Source organism: Grampus griseus (genome assembly GCF_964374135.1).
Source record: "Grampus griseus genome assembly, chromosome: 12".
In the NCBI taxonomy this organism is placed as follows: Eukaryota; Metazoa; Chordata; class Mammalia; order Artiodactyla; family Delphinidae; genus Grampus; species Grampus griseus.
The window spans coordinates 18,713,502-18,736,107 of record NC_139006.1 but is presented as its reverse complement, the minus strand read 5'-3'; the positions used below and the strand labels follow the sequence as shown (position 1 = coordinate 18,736,107).

The window sequence follows — 22,606 nt, the reverse complement described above, 5'->3', positions numbered from 1 at the left end:
AATTAAAAAGCGTCATTTATTGAACATCACCATGTGCCAGGTACACGTGCTGGCCACTTCAAACCAGTATGTGATTTGTCCTTACAACAGCTACATGACGTAAGCATTAGTATCCCCACTTGCTGGAAGAGCAAACTGAGGCATGTTTGGTTGTCATTAAGTAATATTTCCAGCTTCTGCCTTCCAGGAGTGTGGTAGGACACACTTCCTGGTCCCTTGTTGGTGGGGCCAATGAGGTGTGAGTGAAAATGTAAGTGCTGCGCTCGGGCTGGAGCATTTAACCACTGGTTAAACCCCATCCAGAGCTCCATTTCCCTCAGTCACCGTGATTCGCAATGTTCAAGATGGTGGTGGCTCCATCTGCCGGGCCCTTTAATGTGGAGAAACCAGAGCCCCCAGCTGACCCAGGATAGACACACAGCATGAATATGCACGATGGACAATCCTTTATTCTAATAAGCCACTGAGATTTCAGGATTGTTTGTTACAGCGTCATAATCTTGTGTATGCTGACCGATATATGTAAGGAAGCTCCAACAGCTAGACTTCACATGGCTAGGATTTAACCCAGACATGGACGATTCTATAGCCTATGTTCACTCCTCTGAATACAAGGCAAGGCAAGAAATGGGCATCTGCAAATCTCTGGTAAATGCTTCCGTTCCCTCCAACCACAGTCCCTGCCCCTCATACCTCTCATGGTTGCAGCCATTGGTTGAGCCACCATCAGCCGAGCCACTCTGTGAACAGGAAGATTTCCGTGGGCTGGGTTGCCATAGGGATGGCAGGTTGCTCACGGAGACATCCATCAGGTCCTGGGGGACTGTGGTGGGTAGAAGGGGCAGAGGAAGAGCCATGGTTAAAAGCCTATGTGGGTCACAGAAACCTCACCCCAAAGCAAGCAGCTCACCCCTAGACCAGCACAGGGATAGGGAAAGACTCTGAATGTCACAGCAGGAGACAGCGACCCCAAACCAGGTCCTTGAGCCCATCCGAGCCAATGAAAGCCACCACCAAGATTTCGGGCCCCCAGCAGATGGGCAGAGCCGATGAAAGCTGAAGAGACAGAAGGAGAACAGACAGAAAGAGATCAGAGCCAAGGAAACAGGCCCAATCCCCGAGCAGGAGGCCAAGCCTCACCATGTTGTCATTCAGTTGTCCTCATAGGAGGCTGGCAGGAAGGAAGGGGAGCCTGCTGGGGACGTCTGGGGAAGGCTGATGGCCTCGAGTCCCCAGAGGTAGGTCTCATGGGGAGCTCCTGGTGGTGAGATGTAAGGAAGCCTGACTCAACAGGTGAGGCAGGCCACCCAACAGCAAGGGGACCCAGTGGAGTCCCCACTGATGAGGGTGCCTGCACTGTCCATGGTCCTGGGCCTGTAGCTGCTCTACCAAGAGAGCCTCAAATAGGTTGGCAACCCCCCAGAATCATGTTGAGGGGGCATGTTGAAAAGCCATATGCCTGTATCCCACCCCTGACCTACTGAATTAAAGTAGGTCCTACTATATGCAGGCTGGATCCTGGAGATACAGCCCTTGAGTCCGTGCTTCAAAAACAGTTTTGAGGTAGCAGCCACATTTGAGAACCAAGAGGGCACAAATGATCTCCTAACTCTTGGACACTGGTGGTTCCCGATCAATTGCTCCCAAGGATATAGCACTTATAGTTTCCCTTACTGTCTTCTTTCCCAGGTCCATGGAAACCTCAGCATCTGCAATGCTGCAGAACAAACACACCGGTGACCCAGGCATTAGAATTTCTACAGTTAATTTCCTGGTCTCTTGGTGCAAAAAAGTTGTTTTCTCTGGGACAGGGCTTGGTAAATATTTTCTGTAAAGGGCCAGGTAGAAAATATTTTAGGGTTTGCAAGCCACTATCATAACCACTTGACTCTGCTGCTGTAATGCAAAAGCAGCCAAAAACAAAAGGCAAACAAATGAGCACGGCTATGTTCTAATAAAACTTCCTTTGTGGACACTATAATGTGATTTTCATATCATTTTCACGTGTCACAAAATATTATTCTTCTTTTGATTTTTTTTCGATTTTAAAAAATGTAAACACCATTCTTAGTTCATGAGCTATACAGAATGAGACTGGATTTGGCTCGTGGGCCATAGTCTGCCAAACCCTGCTTTAGGAAATTAAGAGGGGTACTCATTTGCCCCATGAGCCATGCCTCCTCAAGGATGACTGGTAATACCTGGCCTCTTCCCTTGGGCTCTAAGGAGAGGGGGAGCTGTGGATCTGGCCCCCCTAGTCGCCACAGATCCGTAGCTGACAGCGTCTGCCCCCACCCACTGACAGAATAGAAAGCTGCCTACAGAATGAGGTTCTTGAGGCCACCAAAAGTGGCTTGTTGCCCTACTCCTCCCCATAGACTCACCAATGAGCTGGACGAGAAAGACCAGTAGGCCCCTGTAAAATGTTCTAGAAAAAGTCCCAGTTCTCAGCACTTATCAGTTTCACGCAGATGTGGCAAGCATGCCTCCACCCCCAGCCTCTCACACCTTGCAGACATCATCAATGGATCCCTCTGCTACAGAACCCTCAACACTCCAAGCTGCGTCCTGCAGCACGGAGGTAGGACAGTGTGAGGGCATCAATATTTCTCCTGCCTCCACCTCCCCCGGGACCAAGACTCAAATGACAACATGGCAGAGGTGGCTGGCACCCAGCCCCAGGGGTGGGGAGAGCCCAGACATTACTGGGGGGCTGCGGCTTCTGGCTTGATGTGGGGAGGGTGGTGTCCCATGTGGTCTGCGCCCACCGACTGCCCCTGGCCACCACTAACGCGGACCGTCCCGCAGGAACCACCATCCAGGCAGGGCCCACGGAGACAGGGTAAGTGCCACCCACAGCACTGGAAGCAACTTAAGAGGCAAAATAAAAAGCCCTGGTGAAATGGAAGGTCTGCGGTGACAGGAACACTGAAAAGGCGAGAAGAACCAATTCCCTGGGGCTTGAAACCTTCCCCTGTCCTGTTCCACTTAGTTCCCATGGATTGTGTTTGATCAGAGGAAGAAAGAATGCTGTTACCTATAAAGTGCCTACTCTGTGCTCGGTGCACATCCCCTACTATATGCAGGGGATTGCCTTATCCCTAACGACCCTGTAAGGGATGCATTTTTTTTTTCCTATTTTGCAGAAGAGAAAAGTGAGGCTCAGAATGGTAACATAACTTACTCAAAGCCTCACCTTTTTGACTAAAGTCCCCCCTTCTCTTCCCACTAAGAAGAGCTGTCACTTCCCGAGCTCAAGTCCTATCGTTATCCCCTTTTACAGATTAGAAGACTGAGGCACAGAGAGTTCAAGCAGCATGCCCAAGACTACTCAGCTAATAAGTGGTGGAGCCGGGATTCCAACCTAGAGGATCAGACCCCGAGATCCTATTCATACTCTCAGCTGTTTTCCTACTGGCTGTTGTCTCCCCAAACCATCCTTGCCCTAGACCAGCGGTTCTCAACTGGGGTGATGTTGGCCTCCCAAGGGACACTTGGTGATGTCTGGAGACATTCTGTCCGTGACTTGGGAGTTAGCTAGATGTTACTAGCATCTAGTGGGTAGGGATGCTGCTCAACATCCTATATAACATATAAGACTCTTCCCTCCTCCACCCACAAACAGTTATTCAGCCCAAAATGTCAACAGTGCCAAGGCTGAGAAACCCTGCACTGGGCAGGTGCTGTCCAATACAAATCCAATGTGAGGTACAAGCATAATTTAAAATTTCCTAGTAGCCACACTAAAAGGGTAAGAAGAAACAGATGAAATCAATCAGCAATATGTGCTGTTTAACCCAATAAACTCCAAATGTTATCTTTTTTTGTTTTTTGGCCGCATGGCGTGGCACGTGGGATCTTAGTTGCCCGACCATTGTTGACCAGGGATCGAACTCGCACCCCCTGCAGTGGAAGTGCAGAGTCTTAACCACTGGACCGCCAGGGAAGTTCCACCAAATGTTATCATTTTCACACAGAATCAATATAAAATAATTAATGAGATATTTTACATTCTTTTTCTTGGTACAAAATCTTCAAAATCCAGTGTGCATCGTACACTTACAATTTGGACTAGCCCCATTTCAAGTGCTCAGGACCATATGCGGCTCACACCTCCCATACCGGACAGTACAGAGACTGTCTTGGCGACAGAGGGGTCTAGAAATGCCCTTCTCTGACTGTGAACCCACCTAAATGCTTGAGAACTTGTCTTTGCCTCCTCTGTGCACAAGAAGCAGGCACAGAACCAGGTGGTGGAGACAGGGGTGAGAAGACACGGAAAGGGAGTTTAGAACCATCTGTGGCCACATCTTTCCTCCCACAGGGGAAAACTCTTCTCTTATCATTTAAGGCAGGCATCTGTATACTTTTTCTGCAAAAGGCCAGCCAGTAAATATTTTTGGCTTTGTGGGCCATGTGGTCTCTGCCCCAACTAGTCAACTCTGCGGCTGTGGCTTTTCAAGCAGCCACAGACCATATGTAAATGGATGGGTGTGGCCGTGTTCCAATAAAACTTTATTTACAAAAACAAGCAGTGGGCTGAATTTGGCCCACAAGAAGGGGTTTGCTGATTTCAGATTTAGGCACTTCCTCAGAAAGAACTTTACAGACCTTACAGATGAAAATCATAACATGACTGTTTTGTAAACTCTGTGACGCTCAGGGTCCTGAGAAAATCAACCAAGCATGGGGGTCATCATTTCCATGTGGGCTGAACCTGACCTTGAGGATGAAGGGAGTGAAACCACAATGCCCTCCCCTACCCTCCCATCAAAACAATCTGCATGGAGTGGATGTAAGAAGCACAAGCTCTGGAGCCAGACCATGTGGGTTCAAATGCCAGCCATGCCAAGGATTAGCTGGGCAATCCTGGACCAGTTTTTTAACCTTTCTGTGCCTCAGTTTCCTCCTTTGAACAAGGGGGGATGGTGATGACAGTGGTACCTGCCTTGGAGGGCTGTGGTGAGGATTAAGTGAATTAAGACATGGAGAGAGCACAGAAGTGGGCTCAGCACACAGTGTCACTTAGTACATGAGCCCCACCGTTGCTCACAGGGCATCTGCCATATTAGGTGTGTGATGTATCATTGAGCTGACTTCTAAGAATATGATCCCGGGTGGGGACTGCTGTTATCCCAGTTCTACAGATGAGGAAATGAGGCCTGGAGAGGGCCAGTCACTTGGCCACATTGCAGTGGCAGACTTGAAAGTAGTAATGTGTTCTTTTCTCTAAACCAGCAGTTCTCATCCGGGGGCAATTGGGCCCCCAGAGGACACTTAGCAGTGTCTGGAGACATTTCTGGTTGTCACAACGTGGTGCTGGCGGTGGGGGCAGATTTACTACTCGGCACCTAGTGAGTGGAGACCAGGCATGCTGCTCAACACCCTACAGTGCACAGGACAGCCCCCAACCACAAAGAATTACTCCAGCCGAAATGTCAGTGGTGCTAAGATTGAGAAGCCCTGTTCTAAATACACTGTCTTGGTTGGGGTTTCCTTGAAGGCAGACAAGGATTCAAGTGCAAGTTGGGAGATGTTCCCAAGAAGCACAGGTAGGGGACAAGTGAAAGGACACAGGAGGGGAAGGGCGAAGAGGGTAACAAGCTGGTCACTGCATCAGTTACCATCATGGGCACCTGGCGCTTGATCTCGTGGGGGGCCTCCAGGACATGTGCAGACACACATTTCAGAGTGTTCTCACCTGAGGGGTGAGGAAGCTGGGGCATTTATACACCAGCTCCTACCGGACACTGGCGGAGGGCTGCTCCAGGGAGGCACTGATTGTAATCCACCCCACCCACCCACCAGGGCAGAAGGAACCCCGGTGGCTGGAGACACTAAGGCTGGCAGCTGGCAGTGGAGCTGCCTGCACAGAGGGTGTGGGTGGGTGCAGCTAGCATCTGTTGCCCTGGCACGTGCAGGGCCACAACAGGCTAACGTGGATATTCCCCAAATAAGTAAGACGTTCAGCACCCAGCCTGGCTCCCAGCAAGAGCCTACAAATTGTTTGTTGGATGAGGCCCTGTGGAGAGAGCTGCCTGGGAAGGCAGCCACAGGGCACTGGCCTCTCTGATAAATCAGCTCTCTGTGGGGGGCGGAGGGGGGCGGGGGCGTGCGCCATGTGAGCCATAGTACCGCAGAGAGGCTAGGATGGCTTCAGCCCCTGATCCTGGGCAGGAACGGATATGGCAATACACGTCAGGACGCTCCATGGCTCTTAAAGACACAGGAACATGAAGCTTTGCTCCTAACTGAATACACGTGAAAACACAGGCTAACCCAAGCAACATAAGACCTTACCACCAAGCCTGCCCCCGTCCCAGCTCCGACAGCAGTGGACGTGAACTGGAGCGTTAAGCAGCCTGGCACGATTAGTCCAACCTAGCCAGGGAGGGTGTCTGCTTTCAAAAGAGCCTCTCACTGCCCAGCGTGGTCACTTAAGCAAAGGGAATCTCAGAGCCATTATCCATCAAATGGGAACAGGGCTGCAGAGGGTTAAATATTTAAAATAAGGTTTATAGAAAGAGCCTATAACTTATTATTGATTTGTTTAACAGACATCCACACAGTGCTTAACAAATGTCAGGCCTCCTTCTGAGAACTTTTCAAATATTAATTCATTTCATCGTCACCACAGCCCTCTGGTAATGAAGATCTTCATAGCAACAGTTCCCATTCACTAAGCATCTACTTCATGGCAGTCACCATGCAAACTGTAGGACACATGTTTTAATCTTGTGTGCCAGTGCCCAGGGCTTCCCTTCCCCTCTGCTGGCTTTTATTTATTTATTTGTTTGTTTATTTATTTATGGCCGCGCTGCGCGGCTTGCTTGATCTTAGTTCCCCGACTAGGGATTGAACCTGCGCCCTCAGCAGTGAAAATGCAGAGTCCTAACCACTGGACCACCAGGAAATTCCCCCCCTCTGCTGTCTTGACAACCATTTATTGAAGGCCTACTGTATGCGAGGCCTCATTCTATGGGCATTACATTGACCAGCTTATTATCTCATTGAATCCTTACAACAATACATTGAAGTAAAATAATAATAACAACATAATAGCATGTGAATGTTCTTTCTGTGCCAAGTGCTTTATCTCATTTGATCCTCGCAAGAGTCCCATGAAATAGGCGCTATGAATAGGTCCCCATTTTACAGATGAGGAAACCAAGGCACAGAGGGGTGAAGTGACTTGCCCAAGTGCAACCAGGATTCCAGAGCCCATATCACTGCTGCTACCCCATGCCACCTTGTGCCCATGGACATCTTTATTAGCTAAGTAGAGAGTGCTTATTTGTTTTCATTTGGGGAAAATCAAGGCTGCCAAGACCCCAACTTCCTGATTCCAGGTCCCCCTGCTGGCCCCAGAATCCACATCTCTTGTCCTCTAGTTCCACATGGCTGAAGTCAACTTCAGCACCAGCTAACAGGTGGATCCCTGGGCCCAGGGCCAGGGCAGCTTACCGAATTCGGACTGCATGCCAGGGTAGATGATCCTGAACACGTAATCCGTGGCCTCCTCATCTTCCTTGTCTGAAGACGTGGACTCGGACGAACCCTGAGGGCTTCGCTTGCGCAGTTTGGGAAATACTTTGCCCTGAAAGAACAAATCCCAGTGCGTGGTCCCTGGGACTCACCTGTCTCCACAACCTGCACAGCCCGAGGGTCTCTGCGGGGCATGCAAGAGCCTATGCAGCCACATAAGGGCCCATGGGCAAGAACAGCCAGCCACTCCCCATGGCTTACCCCTACCCCAGCCTCCCTGGGGCTCCCACGATCACTCACCTTCCCCCGCTGAGACCAGAGTGGCGGGTCCAGCTGCCCGTGAGGGAGGAGCCCATTCTCCAGGCACGAGAGGAACTGCAGGAGGTGACCTCCCTTGGGGAAGCGGAAGGGCGGCCTCTGGATCCCGTCCTGGCTGACCAACACCACTGTCCCACCGCTGTCCACTGCCACCGCGACCCGGCCAGAGGAGACCCAGCAGGAAGTCACTATGAGACATGGTGATGGGCCCCCGCCCAGGCATGCCCAGCCAGACCCAGCGGTCCTGCTCTAAGGCTCTGGGAAAGGTCTGGGCAGAAGCTCAGGGGCAGCTGTCACCTCCTCTGAGTCCCCCTCATCCCACCCACCAAGGTCATCAACTGGGGAACTACAGGACAAGGTCAAGAAGAAGGTGCTTGGCCTCCCTGCATTCACCCACCAAAGGAAAAAGGTACCCTCAAACACCCTATGCCCCTCAAACACACTCTACAAATTGAGCTGACCTATTTTTGTATGGAGGCTTTCAGACAGACCCATTTTTAGGGCAGTAATTGACTCTTTTTTTTTTTAAATTTATTTATGTATTCATTTATTTTAGTAATTGACTCTTGCTAGCATGTATTAAGCATTTACTGTATACATGCATAGCACGTTAAAGGCACTGTCTTATTGTAATATTCAAAAGAGCATTATGAGGCATATCTATTACTGCCTATTTTGCATATGATAAAACTGAGGCTCAGAGAGGTTATGTAACTTGCCCAAGGTCACACAGCTGGTGAGTGGCAGGACCTGGATCCGAACCCACGTCTGTCTCATTAAATAATTTAAATCACTGTGTTTTGTGTCTTGGTGATGTACAGATTCCTTTCTTAATAAAGCAAGATGGCCCTCTGCTTGTTCAGAATATACCTTCCTTGAGCTATAAAGGAGAACTCTAGCTATAAATCTTTGATTTTCAGAACACTGACTTTGGAGGGACAAAGGCCTGGGTTTGAGACCAGACTGGGGAGCTTAGGAAGTATATCAACGTGCCACGCTGCTTCCTCACCTCTAAAATGGGAATGATGGAGCCCCTACCGCTGGGTTGTTGCAACGATTAGATAACAAGCATGTGAATAGTGAGAACTGTGCCTGATACATGGGTTTAATGCTGAGCCCTTAACAAATGCCATTTGATCCTCACAGCAACCCCATGAACAGACGCTGTTATGATTTCCATTTTACAGATGGGGAAACTGAGGCTCAGAGAGGTGAAGTCACTTGTCTGAGGTTGCACAGGTAATAAGTGGGTGGGGCAGGCAGGGGGTCCAGGAGGAACACACCCCAGCCCCATGCTCACCCTCAGTCCCTACCTTGCTGGTGGCAATGCAGGTAGACAATCTCCTCCAGGCGGATGGTCATGGCATAGTCCCAGTAGACGCTAGAAGGGGAGAGAGGGTCAAGCTTGCATGATGTCTGCCCAACTCGCCATGGGGAAGCCCAATCCATGGGCTCCTCCACCCTCCTCACCAGGACCACCTATCCCCAACATCCATGTCCCAGTCTTCCCAGACTCTATCTCCCCTTCTTCTGGTTCCAGTACCCCAATTTTCCAAGGAATCCCCCCTACACACACATTTCTTTAACCCCAGTCCATGTGGCTAAGGCTGATCTCTCCTACCCTCCCCCACCTCAAGGACTCCAGGAATGGGCACCTGACCCTGGTGGCTTGGCCACTCAGTATATGACACTGTTCCAGCCACTGTGAGTGGTTCACAGATTGCCCCATGATGCAAGCAGAGCCAATGAGACTCAATTATTGGATTTATGTTAGAAATCTCTGGGAAGGAGATGCTCCTTTCCGCTAGGAGAGTAGTGGTTAGGAGATAGAACTCTGGAGATGTAGAGGGCCATGGCAAGAAAAAGCCTGCCTGCGAATGCAGTCAACAGTTGGGAAAGTAGAGCCAAGAGATGGAAAGAGTTCAGGTCCTCATTTGAGTCCCTGGATCCAGCCATGCCTGAAGCCACCACCCTGGATTTTTCAGTTCATGTGAGCCAATGATTAAGGCAGTTTGAGTTTGGTTTTCTGTCACCAGCATCTAAGATAAGAGTATTGACCAACTCCAGGCCACCATGTGGTTAGAACAGCCACTCAACAGCCTTAACTGCACAGGTCTCAGCAGGGTGACTTGAAGGCTTCCATGAACCTCATTTTCCTCCTCTATAAAACGGGGCTCATAATAATATCTACTGCATCGTGTTGCTGTGAGGATTAAATGGAATCACATATTTGAAGGGCTTAACACAGTGGTGATGCATGAAAAGGTACTTGGTGAACAGTCCCTGTGATGATTTACTTAAGGTTTTCCCTTTCCAGCTCAATGCCTACTGCTGTCTTGAAACAGATTGCCCTTCCCCTCAGAACACAGTGGACAGTGGGGGCCACAGGAGTGCACTGTTCAAGTTTCCTTCAGATCTTGCTGTGGGGAGCAGAGCTGACCAACCAACAGCTTCAGAGGCCGCCCCTGTGGATCCACCACATCTGTGCTAAGGTCATGCTTCACTTGAGCTGCTTTTAGTCAGGACTGAGCACGTGGGGGTGACAGTGTAGGTCTATTCTTGTGGGCTGGGAGACTCCTCCAATGGTCAACTTTAGCCCAGGGATTCTCTACTGATCTGGCCAAATGTTCTTAGAACTGCACTGTGTCCGAGATTCTTCTTGGCCAGTCTTCCTTCCTTTCCCCATCCCTTCCCAGTAATGAGAACAGCTTCTCGGTCTGCCCGCCTCGTCCTGCTCCTCACTTTGATCCTTTGCAGGTTCTTCCCCCATTACATCTCTTCTGCACGTCTACTCCTGTCTTGGTGTCTGCTTCTTGGAGGACACTAACACAGGCGTCAAGGTCAGGCAGGGTTTAAATCCCACTCCTGCCACCTACGTGGAGCCAGTCTTTCCCCGTCTCTGGGCCTCAGTTTCCTCTGATGTGAAGCAAGGAAGTTGGAATATATGCTCTCCGAGGGTCCTTCCTGCACAGGTCTATACCAGAATCAGTCTCGCCAGGATCCATGGAGTGACTGTCCTTGGACGATGGTCAAGTATACAAGCGTTTTTCTGAGAAGCAGCCTCTTCCGAGCCCCTCACAAGGCGAGTCTCAGTGAGGAGTTCCTTCCCAGGGCTTCCACACCAGGCCCATCACACAGGGCTGCAATTGCCTGTTTTCTCCTCTGTCTCTCCAAGAGGTGCTGTGGGGGCCACAGGAGTGCCCCCAGTTCCTGGAGAGGGACTGGGCTTTTTGTTCACTTCTGCAAAATGCTTAAAGAATGTTCATAATGAATGGTAAATGCTGGATCCTGGAATGCCCAGGAAACAAGGCAACTCTCCAATTACCACCAGACACCAGCAAGGAGGATCTCTGTGGCCACAGGTCCTTTGGATCCACCTAAATTAACACCAACAAACCCCATGACCGGGATGCCTTTCCAGCTGCCAGGCTTCCTGCTAAGGGCTTTATATGCATTTTCTTATTGACTCTTCCCTGTATGTCTCTTCAGAGGTTCCATTACCACATCCCCACTTTACAGATGAACAAACTGAGGCTCAGGGAGGTGAAGTTGATTATCCAACTGGGAAGGAACAAGAGTTGAGTTTCTGTTTTCGTTTTACATGTTCTAACGGCTTCTAGAGTGGAATTTCTGGGTCATATAGCAAGGGTATGTTATAAGAAACTTCCAAACTTGTTTGTAAAGTGGTTGGACCATCAGCAGTGTATGAGGGTTCCAGCTGTTCCACATGGCAGGGCTGAGATTTGAGCCAAGTCTGGGCTGACTCCAGAGACCAAATATCCACCTTTCTGGTGGTATTTCCCCTCAAACATCAGGAAACCCAGCTGGGGAGTCATGATCCTGGCTGTGTAAGAGGGAAGTCTGGCTGGGAAAAGAGGAAAGAGGTCCTGAACCTCCTCCTCCTTATCGTCATTGTCCCTTGATCCCCAGAGGGATGCTGGAGCCCCTGGGTTCCCCCCTTTCCCATGCCAACATGCACATTTCTGACCCCTGGCTGTTTTTATTCCAGTGAACCTCAGTTCCAGGCAAGGATAACAAGATAGATGGGGGTTCAGAGCCCAGGGCTGGGGAAGTTCCCAACCCCATTAGCAGTGACCTTTGACGTGCAGATTCAGCTGGAACTAAATATTGAAGCACTTATGATATGCCTGTCCACAGAGGAAAAGATGATGCAGAAACAGGCAGAAACAGAGTCCCCGATGATTTGAGCTGGAGGGAAGGTGCTTGGCAACCATTTGGTCCAATGTCTTTCCCAAAACATTAACATCAAAAGTTTCCTGCCCACACAATCCTGGGCTTAGGTCCAACCAACAAACAGAGTCCTTGTGTTGTTGAAAGCTTTGATGTTTGATGGAAGACACGTCAATGTTTAGGAACCCCTGCAGACCCTTGGGGAACCCTTCATGTTTTGGAGAGCTCATCCTGTCCACCCACCTCATTTGATAGGAGAGGGAAGCTGAGGCCCAGAAAGGGGGAGTGATGTACCCCAGGTCATCCAGTGAGGTGAGGACCGAGCAAGGACTTGTTCCCATCACATCCATTTATTCATTGCTTATTCGTTGTCTCCTTCAGTACAATGTAAATACAGTGTAAGCTCTGAAAGATCGATTTTCCTCTCCTTTTACGCATCTGTTCTCTCTCTTGGACCAAGCACAGTGTCTAGCACACGGTAGGTACTCAGTTAACATTTGATGAATGAATCCAGGTCCCCTGACTTCCCTGCTTTGCTTCACAATTATTTGATATCTAAAGGGCGAGACAGTCAGAACACAAGTCGTAACAGATTTATTATGATTTTGTAAATGCTAAGAAGGAGATTCAGGGGACCTCCGTGGGACCTGAACTCAGCTGGGAGGTCAGGGAAGGCCTGATATAGAGATTTCAGATGAACAAGCTGATATAAGGTTCAAGGGCAAGAGCATTTCCTCGGCTCCCACACTGCTCCTCCCAGAAGGTGTTGCCATCAGAAACTCAGGAGTCTGGCTGGAGCTGAATTACGTGGCCCAGCTGAGGACTGACTGCACCTCCCAATGACCGTCTCTGAGGACAGACGGTAACCCTTGCCCAGGAAGTGATCAGCTTAGAGAATGATATTAATCACACCAAAGCCTGGCGTTAATCGCACCGAGGCTTAACACTACACAGAATACAGTGATAGTGCTCTGGTCACGGCTCTTGGAAAGAGTTCTTCTTTTTTATATATAAATATATATATTTATACTTACAAATATGTATATATATTTATAGATGAAATCCTATAATTTCATGATGTTTGTTTGCTACTGCAGGACAATATGAAAGGCAGAGGGGATGATGGGATGGCTGTTAGGGCTGCATCATGGGTACCTGAGTTCTATTTTTATGTTAGAAATTCCTCATAATCAAAAGTTTTGAAGAAATCGAGAACATGTATAATAATAATAATAGAGCCCGATGTGGGCTCAGAGCAGCAAAACCCATCATCCCTCCTCCCCACCGGCAGCCAAGACTCCCCCAGCTGAAATCACCGGGCGGGCTGCACCTCTGCATGGCGGCTTCCCTGTGTTTTTCCTAAACTTTCCCTAATTGCGCTGGAACACAGGGGATCGCAGGCAGGGAATCCCTGGTCCCCGGGTCTCTTTGAAGTGTGACTCCAAGGCCTTTGCTGGGTCTTATAACTCGCAGGGTATTACAGGAGATACAGGCCTGGACCAGATGCTCACAACCAACACCTCTGGCCTTCCTTTTGCATTGAGTGATGGGTAAGGTGGCAGGAGACTGGGGAGTATTTGCCATTTGCGGGCTTACGAGATCTTTGTTACGATTTCTCTCTCCGGGTGGTGTTTGCCCAGGGCACTGCCTAATACCTATATCCTAAGATTCTTCCAGTCAGTTCCCAGATCCTCCTGAGTTACCCACAAGGCCACAGCTGCAGGGAGGCTGGACCAAGTGGCCATAACAACCAGACGGAGCAGGGGCAGAGGCGGGGCACAAGGGACAGGGCACAAACATCCCTGCGCCGAGGGGAAGGGAGGCTCCCAGCACCCTACCTCTTCTCGTAGTCCAGGTCCCCCACAGACCCGTTCATCAGCTGGTTGGGCGTCCACTTCAAGGTCATGACGTCAGCTGTCTGGTGCAGGGACAGATACCCCGGCACAGCCTCCATGTCATCCCTCTGCAGAGACAGCAGGACTCAGGCCTGATCATAGCGCTGGCATCACAGTGGACACGGGCCCTGGCCCATGTGACTCAAGGGCACACAACCAGAACCAAGAGGTTGGCTCATTCCCTCCACGGCCATGTCCATCTGGAAGACCCCGAGCCTCCCTCCAGATGGCTGTGCTAAGCCAACCACCACGACGGGTTTGGTTCTACGGAGTCCAGCTGTGAAGGCCGCCCACCCCACCCTTTCATGTGGCTCAGGAGCCCTGATGCAAGGGTGGAGTCGGGGGGGAATCTTTAGAACCAGGAAGGGGGCTCTGTCCTCTCAATAACACCCTTTCCAAAACGGAAGGCATGTATCTGCCATCACTGTGTCCAGTCTAAAGGGAGAAAGAGATGGCAGCCGAGTTCTGTTCCACAGATATTGCCCAGAACGCCCTCCCCAAATACCCTCTCCATACTCCCCGCCCAGGAGCCCCATCCTCTGCCTTCCCAATATGCCTGCAGGGCTTCTCACCTGCTCTGCTCTATCCCAAGTGGGGTTTGGCGGAGGGGGCTGTCTCCAAGCCTCACACATGAGAGGCAGCCCTCCTCCCCCCAGATTCACCCCACAACATGTGGAGACAGACAACTAACATTTACTGAGCACCGAGGGTGTACCGAGCACGGCTCCACTCCATAAATATCTCAACCACACATGCCAGCAACCCCGGGAGGAAGCATCTTTGCCGTATTTCATCGATTCTAAGATACACAATTTTTTTTCACATTTTAGTGCACCTGAAACGGTGCATAGCAGGTTCAGTACAAATGAGTGAACTAAATGAGTGAGTGATTACAACAGAGAATGATAGATAGACAGCTGGCTGGACAGATGGATGGACAGATGAACTGGAAAACAAATGGACAAGTGCAGACATGGATTGATGATGGGTAGATGGATGGATTAATAGATGAATATAATTATGGGTGGATGGATGGAGGTAACGATGGGTAGATGGCCGTATGGACGTAATGATGGGTAGATGGATGGATGAATGAATGGGTGGTTGGGCGGATATAAATACAGGCCGATGGATAAAGAAATAGTGATGGATGCATGGATAGAGTGATGGGTGAATACAGAGACTGGAAGAGAGGAGACTGGCTGGGTGGGTGGAGACTTTGACAGATGGATGAATAGATGGGTGAATGGGTGGATGGATGGATAGATGAGCAACCAGGAGCCAGAGGGAACTCCTCCTCTACAACCTGGAGCCAGACCCCAGTGGAAGAACTGGGCCCAAGATGAACTCTCACCGGCTGAACCAGAACGTTGTTCTTGCCATAGAGCAGGGTGGCCCGGGAGTTCTGGTGCAGGGACTCTACGTAGTCACGGGCGGAGAGGGACGGCCGGTCATCCATGCTGCTGCTCGAATGCCTTTTCTGGATCTGGCAATGTGCGGGGAGGTGGCAGATGAGGTCTGGAGTGACCACCAAGGCCCCGGTCCACTCCCCACCTCCACACCAAGTCCAGAACTCAGCCAGACTCCCTCCCAGTGCCCCACCGTCCACCCCACTCACGCAGAGGGCCGGACGCTTGGTGGGCGAGTCCTGTCGCAGGTGCAAGCTGTGGATGCGGTGCCTCTGGACAAGCTCGTCAGCTGAGGGGTCCGTCCAGAAGTGATCGGAAGTCTTCATCTTGGTGTACTCCAGGGCGCAGGGCCCTACTGTGGAGCAGACAGGGGCTGGGAAGCCATCTCCCTGGAAAGTCCTCCCTCCCTTCTACCACCAGATGGACCACTTATTTCACCATCTCTCCCCTCCAGGCAGCTAGCATGACTCAGGGTCCTGCTAAAGAGAAACCAGCACAAGACCCTGAAAGCAAGAGGCAGGGAGCAGTTTTGAAGGGAGAGGCTGGAGGGAGGCGAGAGAGGCCCTTAGGAGGTGCCCCCTGGAGCTGAGACCAGAGATCCAGAGGAAGCTCAGAGCACTGGACCACTTACCCAACAAAGATGCAAGGATGGGGCCATCCACGGGGTCCATCAGGAGGGCTTCCTTCTCGTAATACTTACTAGCAAGAAAGGAAAGGACATGCAGCGTTGTATGGTGACCAGCGGAGGGTGCACAATCAACTACAACCTGAAGGTTAAGAGCAGACTGGGTTCAATGCCTCTCTGGTCACCCAGTACCTCTGTGAGCCTCAGCTGCCCCATCTGTAAAATGGGGATAATAATAATATGTCTCATAGGGCTGCCAAAGGACGTTTGAGAGAGACAACAGATGTAAGGCACTTAACACAGTGCTTGGCTATAACAGCTTAATACATGGCTTATTAATAATACATTATTATTAATAATGAGAGTAACAGAAAAAATCATTAGAAGGCTGCCGAGGCCTGGCTGTTCTGTCTGCTTCTCTTGCATCTTCCATTTCAAACATGAAGTCACTTAGAGGCTCAGATGATGTCTGCCCTTCCAATATTATTGAGGCAAACATAGGCTTTTTAGCTGTGGTGTGTCCTCAAAAGCTGTAATAATAGGCCTTCCTGTCTGGAAAACTAAAGCAGATGACGCTGGCCTGACACGCTCAAAAATGCCTCCGGCCTCTGACTCTCCAAAATAACATGCAATGGTGTCAATACGTTCGTGCTGAGTGTTTTGTTTTTTGAGTTGTTGTGCACTGGTTTCTAATTCTTTGCAAACTCATACAATCTAGAAACTAACAGAACTTCAGAATTGGAAAGGACCTTGTTCTGACCTCCTGAGGGATCTCAGGCCCAGAGAAGGTAAGTGACTTGCTGGAGGGCACACAGCAGGTGGATGCAGGCTACACCCAGCAAGCTTAGCTCTTCTTCCCTTCCTACAACAGGGGGTGAAGAACACAGGATCTGGAGTCGGACTGAGTGGGAGCCCAGCTCGGCCACTCCCTCCCTCGCTGTGTGTCCCTGGGCAGGTGACTACCTTCTCTAAGCTGCGTTCGGTGCCCTCAGCTGTAAAGTGGGAAGAATGACAGAACTCACCCACTTGCGGATGCTGGGAGGAGCAAATGTCCAACTGCATGTATTAAGTCCCAACACCGTGAAGTTCTCACTAAATGTGGCAATATCATTGTAATTTTACCCCGAAGAAATCTTCAATCAACCATAAAATTGGCTGAGGCAGAATGACACATCCTGGACATGCTCAACATCAAGTTTATACATTTTGGTGTCAGATCTGAAGCTAATACTTTGAGACACTTTCCAGTCCACCACTCATATTCTATTCCAAAAATCAGCACAGTTATGTGATCGTAACCTGGAAATAATGCCTTAAAATAGGAGGTAGGTTGGGAGCAAGATGTGACTATATAGGGTAGCCCCACGGAGTTTCTTCCGGGTGATGGGTTTCTTTGGAACAGTTCTATAGCCTGAGTGTGGTGTTGGTTTTATGAAACTATGCATGTGTTAAAATTTCATAGAATTATATAGCAAAAAAAAAAAAAGAATGTACCAATACTGTTGGTTTAACAGTATTGCATCAATGGCAATTTCTTGGTTTTAAGACTTGTACTACAGTTATGTAGGATGTTAACACTGAGGGTAGGCAAGAACCCTCTGTACTACTGCTTCAATTCTGTGTGAACCTAAAATTCAAATTACAGTGTTAATGAAGAAATAGTAGGTTGGTATTGCTGCTCAAATAAATTACTAAATAAATATGACCAACGTTTTCAGCGGGAAAACACAAGGTCATATGCCAAAGGCAATTAACTACAGAGACCCTGGACCCATAACAAGACAGGGGGCAGAGATGTGTTATAATTTACTAGGAGGTGAAGAGGTGAACTGGAACTCCAGAGCCTGGATTTCTTTCAGTTCCTCTCCTGCCTCCGGGCCTTTGCACCTGCTGTTCCCTTTGCTGAGAACACTCTTCCCCACACTGTTTCACAGTATCCCATCTTCTGGGATACTTTCCCTGACCACCCAGAGGAAGTTAAACACCACCCACCTGTCCTGGTACACTCATCACAAATTATCACAATTACTATTTGCCTGTTTTCCCTGCTACAATGCGAGTTTCATGAGGGGAAGGACTTTGGTTTGTACTTTCATACATATTTTCCTAGCAAACAGGCAAAGAATAAAAGATGAGAACAATGATACCCACTCTGTGTGAGGATGTGGTTAAACAGGCATTTTCACATACTGAAAGATGGAAAGATTCTCAGATATATTTCTTTCTTTCTTCCATCCTCTCTGTCTCTCTTGCTGGAAAGGGGTGCTGGCCACGAGGAGTCTCAGATCATAGATCCTTCAGTAGATCTCCACTGTTCTTTTCGTAATATCCAAGTTCTTAAACATGACAGGCAAGACCAGTGTATCCCCAACATCTAGGTTAGTGCCTGGCACATAGTATATGCTCATTAAATATTTATTGGGTGAATGAATGGATGCACGGATGAATGTTTGCCAAGAGGACTTACACTGTAAAACCTTTATACCATGTCAATCTGAGCTAGGAGAGAAAATGTAAAAAATATCACTATGCATTCCCAAAATGCTGTGTACTCACTAACTCCTTTTCTCACCTCTTCAGAGTGGCAGCAATTCCCATCCTGTCCCATTCACCAGAAGAGACAACAGAGGCACAGAGAAGCTAAGTGAGTCCCCTAGGGCCACATAGTGAATAGACTGTGGGCTTCATTCATGGGAAAAGGAACATCTCTAAGATTGCAAGATCCTTACACCCCACCCCAATTCCAGAGACCCTGCATTGCTATTAAGCACCCAAATATTCCCAAGGTTCTAAGCTAGGCTAGTTCAGAGTCAAACATCCAGAAGGCCCTTATTTAATCACCTTCACATCAAGTGTATATCAAGGGGGCAAAGGGTAAGCAGCTTTGCGTGAGAGTGCAATTCCTAAGAAGGCCAGCAGGTGGTGGCAGAGCGCACCCAGGTGTCTTCCACTCACCTGCTGTTTTCCACAAGGTAATGAACAATTTTGTCCAGGACCTTCTCAAACAAGGCTGTACGGATCCACAGGTGCTTGATGGCGAGTGGGGACAGGTTGGGCAGTTTTGGCAGCTTTCGCACATTCTCCTGGAGGCCCTGTATCTGGTTTCGCCTTCAAGACCAGTAAAGGAAGAGAATAGATATTCACAAAAGAGGAAATCCAACGGGATCAATATGCAAAGAGGAAAGTGTCCAACTTCTCTGAGAAATCAAGGAATGTCAATTAGAACAACAACAAGAGCCCATATTGCTCCTGGAGAATGGGAAAACAGTTGAAAAAATAATACCGAGTGAGTGTGAAGCTGTGGTAAAACTGACACTTTCCTACACTGTGGATGGGTGAGCCAGATTCTCATACCGAAATGTCTTTGTTTTTTTAACATCTTTATTGGAGTATAATTGCTTTACAATGGTGTGTTAGTTTCTGCTTTATAACAAAGTGAATCAGTTATACATATACATATGTTCCGATATTTCTTCCCTCTTGTGTTCCCTTCCCTCCCACCCTCCCTATCCCACCCCTCTAGGTGGTCACAAACCACCGAGCAGATCTCCCCGTGCTATGCGGCTGCTTCCCACTAGCTATCTACCTTACGTTTGGTAGTGTATATATGTCCATGCCACTCTCTCACTTTGTCACAGCTTACCTTTCCCCCTCCCCGTATCCTCAAGTCCATTCTCTAGTAGGTCTGTGTCTTTATTCCTGTCTTGCTCCTATTGAAATTTCTGTCCCCCTCTCTTACTTTCTCTCTCTTGGCTGGAAAAGAGTGCTGGCCAGGAAGAGTCTTGGATTATAGATCTTTTGGTGGCTCCCCATTGCCCTGGAGAAGGAAGCTTTTTAACATGACTAGTAGGGCACTCCATGACCTCGCCCGTTTGCCTCTCCAGCCACCTCCTTATTACTCTCTGCCTCTGACCCCATGATCCAGCCAGACAGAGATATCTGTGGATCCCTGAGGCTGTGAAGCTCTCATATGAGGACTTTCGTGAACTGCTGCTTCTTCCCGGCTTCCCCCGCCCACCCTATTCCCTGGCTGACTCCTTCTCACTCTTGAGGTCTCAGCGAGGGCACCCCCTCCTACAGGAAGCCCTCTTGCACCAGCTGAAGCTGGGGAGGGGCCCCTCCTCTGTGTTCCCTCAACCTCTGCAGCTTAACTTCCCACTCACTTCTCTGTCTTCTCCTCCACACTGTGACCTCGAGGGTATGGACAATGCAACTGCTTTTAAAATAAAATACTGAGTCTACCAAGTGGCAAGCCTTGGCCCTTTTTCACGCCTGTATCTCCAGGGCCCAGCACAGTGCCTGGCATATACAAAGGGCTCAGTAAATATGTCCATGAATGAATAATTGCACAAATGAATGAATGGACACCTGGAATGGACATCTCTCATTCCTCCATTAGAAAGTTGCTCCCAATGTTATGGAAGGTCCATGGAAATCCATCCCTTTTAAGAAGTTATCAGCAAACACCTGGGAATTTAGCAGATGGACTGGAAGGCACCTAAAGACCAGGTGGCTGAGGAGTCAGATTCCAAATGGGAGTTGGCAATGCCAAATCCATAGCCTTACCCATCATGCAGTTCTGGCCAGCAGTCCGGGGCTGGCAGGGCCTAAAGGGCAAGGAAAGGGCCATTTCTCATCCAGTGAAGTAGAGTAACCACTCATGGCAGAGAGGGCAAACACATGACATGCATGCCTCTCTCTCCCTTCTGTTGCCCATAACAGGCATGGCTAATCAATCCATGTCCTCTTTCCCATGTAGTCCACTCACAGCTCCAGAATCTTTCGCAACACAACTCTCTGTGCAGCTACTAGGACCAAATGGGTTTGAAACCTATTTGCCATCCCTGACCAGGCTCCAGGTAGAGGGTTTGGCTGTGCAGTTGGGACGCTGGGGGTGGCTCGGGTGGAAGGCCCTCATGTGCACACTCTCAGGCCATGAGTCTCCCCCCAGTACACACAATCAGCCACTAAGACAACATCCCCTTCAGTGGCTGCTTCACTGTGAGCATCTGTCCACACAGACAGAGACCATGTTGGTTATGTTAAACTTTGATCTTCCTGCATTTGGCAGAGGTTTGGCTCAGAGTAGGCACTTATTCACTTTCCAGTTGTTTCTTGGGCATCTCCCGGGTGCTGAGCACTGTCTCAGACACTGGGGACCTAATGGGGGATAGCACAGGTGCAGCTGCCTGCCCTCAAGGAGTTCAGAGTCAAGTGGGGGAGACAGATGACAATCAAGTAAACAGTAAACGAATGAATGAATAAATTACACATGGTGATAACAACTGGGAAGACAATAAACAGAGGGATATAAAAGAGAAATGGGGTGAGGGTTGAAATTTACCATTAATTAGGGGAAGGCCTGAGGATGACAAGGAACCAGCCATGGAAGATGAGGGGTGTGAACTGGGTGGAGGGTACAGTGTGTGCAAAGGACCTGGGGTGTGAAAGAATCTGGCGGGTTGGAGGAGCAGAATGGAGAGTGGAGAGGGTGCAGGCTCTCACCAAGCCCGGGGAGGAGCAGGGGCTATCCTCTGGGGGTACCCTAGCCTGTACCCCGTTCTCAGCACTTACGCGCTCTCGATCAGCTGCTCCAGGTCCTGCACCTTGCGGCTCAGCTCCTCTGCTGGCGGGAAGCTCTTGCCCACTTTCATGAAGAGAGCTGCGATCTTGTTGCTGCGCAGGAAGCCAGCCGCTCGCCTCCGCAGGCCATGCAGGACGCAGGCCTCCACAGCCGCTGCAGGGATACAACGATCAGCAGGCCCTGCCCATGCTCCCCAGTGCCCAGCCTGGCTCTGAGCTTCCAACACACACAGGTACCTTGAAGATCCGGGGACCCCAGAATCACAAATTTCGTGACAGCATCATAGCAAAAAGCACGTATACCTCTCCACCATCCAGCCCCTCAAAAGGGAGCAAGGGGGCTTAGTGGTGAACCCACGCGGGCCGCCCAAGGTCAGATCATCTCTGTTCACATTCTCTCCTGGCCAATAACCAGCTGTGTGACAGGGGTCAATTACTTCCCCTCCCTGTGCCTCAGTTTCCTCATCTGTAAAACGGGGATGGTATGAACATTAACCTCGTGAGGTTACTGTTAGGATGAGGTGGAAAAAATGCACGGAAAGCACTTTGCCAGAGCCTGGCACATAGTGTGTGCTTTACGAATGTTAGCTATTACTCCTGTCCATGAGGGAGGGGAGCCTGGACCATGTGACTGCTGAGCTCTATTCCGGTTAGGGAGTCACACTGTTGTCACTACTACTGTGACTCCAGTAACAGCTAACATCATGGATCTCATCTGAGCTCTGCCACAGCCAGGCAGAAAGTAAAACCATCCATTTTTCAGATGTGGAAACTGAGGCTCCCAGAGGTAAACTGAACTGTCCAGGGCCACCCAGCAAATGAGTGATGGAGCTGGGATTCAAACCCACATCTGAACCCAAGGTGTGCTCACAACACCTGTGCCTCCACAAAGGGCCTTTGAAGAGAGGATTCAGTCATAATCTTCCCATTTCTGTGTTTCCCCTGGAGGCCCTGCCCAGCCCTCCTCAAATAAGAGACCTAGGGTGTAGCCTGGGTTCTACCACTAACTTGCTGTGTGACCTTAGGCAAATAACTTTCCCCCTCTGGTCCTCAGTGTTCCCTTCTGAGAAACAGACCCTGTGCAGGCCATTCTGATGGCC

At 49.6% G+C, this 22,606-nt stretch overlaps 1 protein-coding gene across 2 annotated transcripts in view; it reads right to left on the bottom strand.

The window, feature by feature from the left end:
* Positions 1-22,606, bottom strand: part of SGSM1 (small G protein signaling modulator 1) — a 75,681-nt gene that overhangs the window by 28,871 nt on the left and 24,204 nt on the right. Inside the window, exons 4-14 of one of the 2 annotated variants that reach the window (XM_082668458.1) lie at positions 21,498-21,660; positions 18,879-19,031; positions 15,930-15,997; positions 15,508-15,653; positions 15,244-15,375; positions 13,833-13,957; positions 9,117-9,184; positions 7,786-7,949; positions 7,465-7,597; positions 2,707-2,871; positions 694-823 (exon numbers count right to left, since the gene is read on the bottom strand). In XM_082668458.1, coding sequence (XP_082524584.1) covers positions 694-823; positions 2,707-2,871; positions 7,465-7,597; positions 7,786-7,949; positions 9,117-9,184; positions 13,833-13,957; positions 15,244-15,375; positions 15,508-15,653; positions 15,930-15,997; positions 18,879-19,031; positions 21,498-21,660 — 1,447 coding nt within the window. The remainder of the gene's footprint in view (positions 1-693; positions 824-2,706; positions 2,872-7,464; positions 7,598-7,785; positions 7,950-9,116; positions 9,185-13,832; positions 13,958-15,243; positions 15,376-15,507; positions 15,654-15,929; positions 15,998-18,878; positions 19,032-21,497; positions 21,661-22,606) is intronic. The other variant, XM_082668459.1, reaches the window with a different exon arrangement.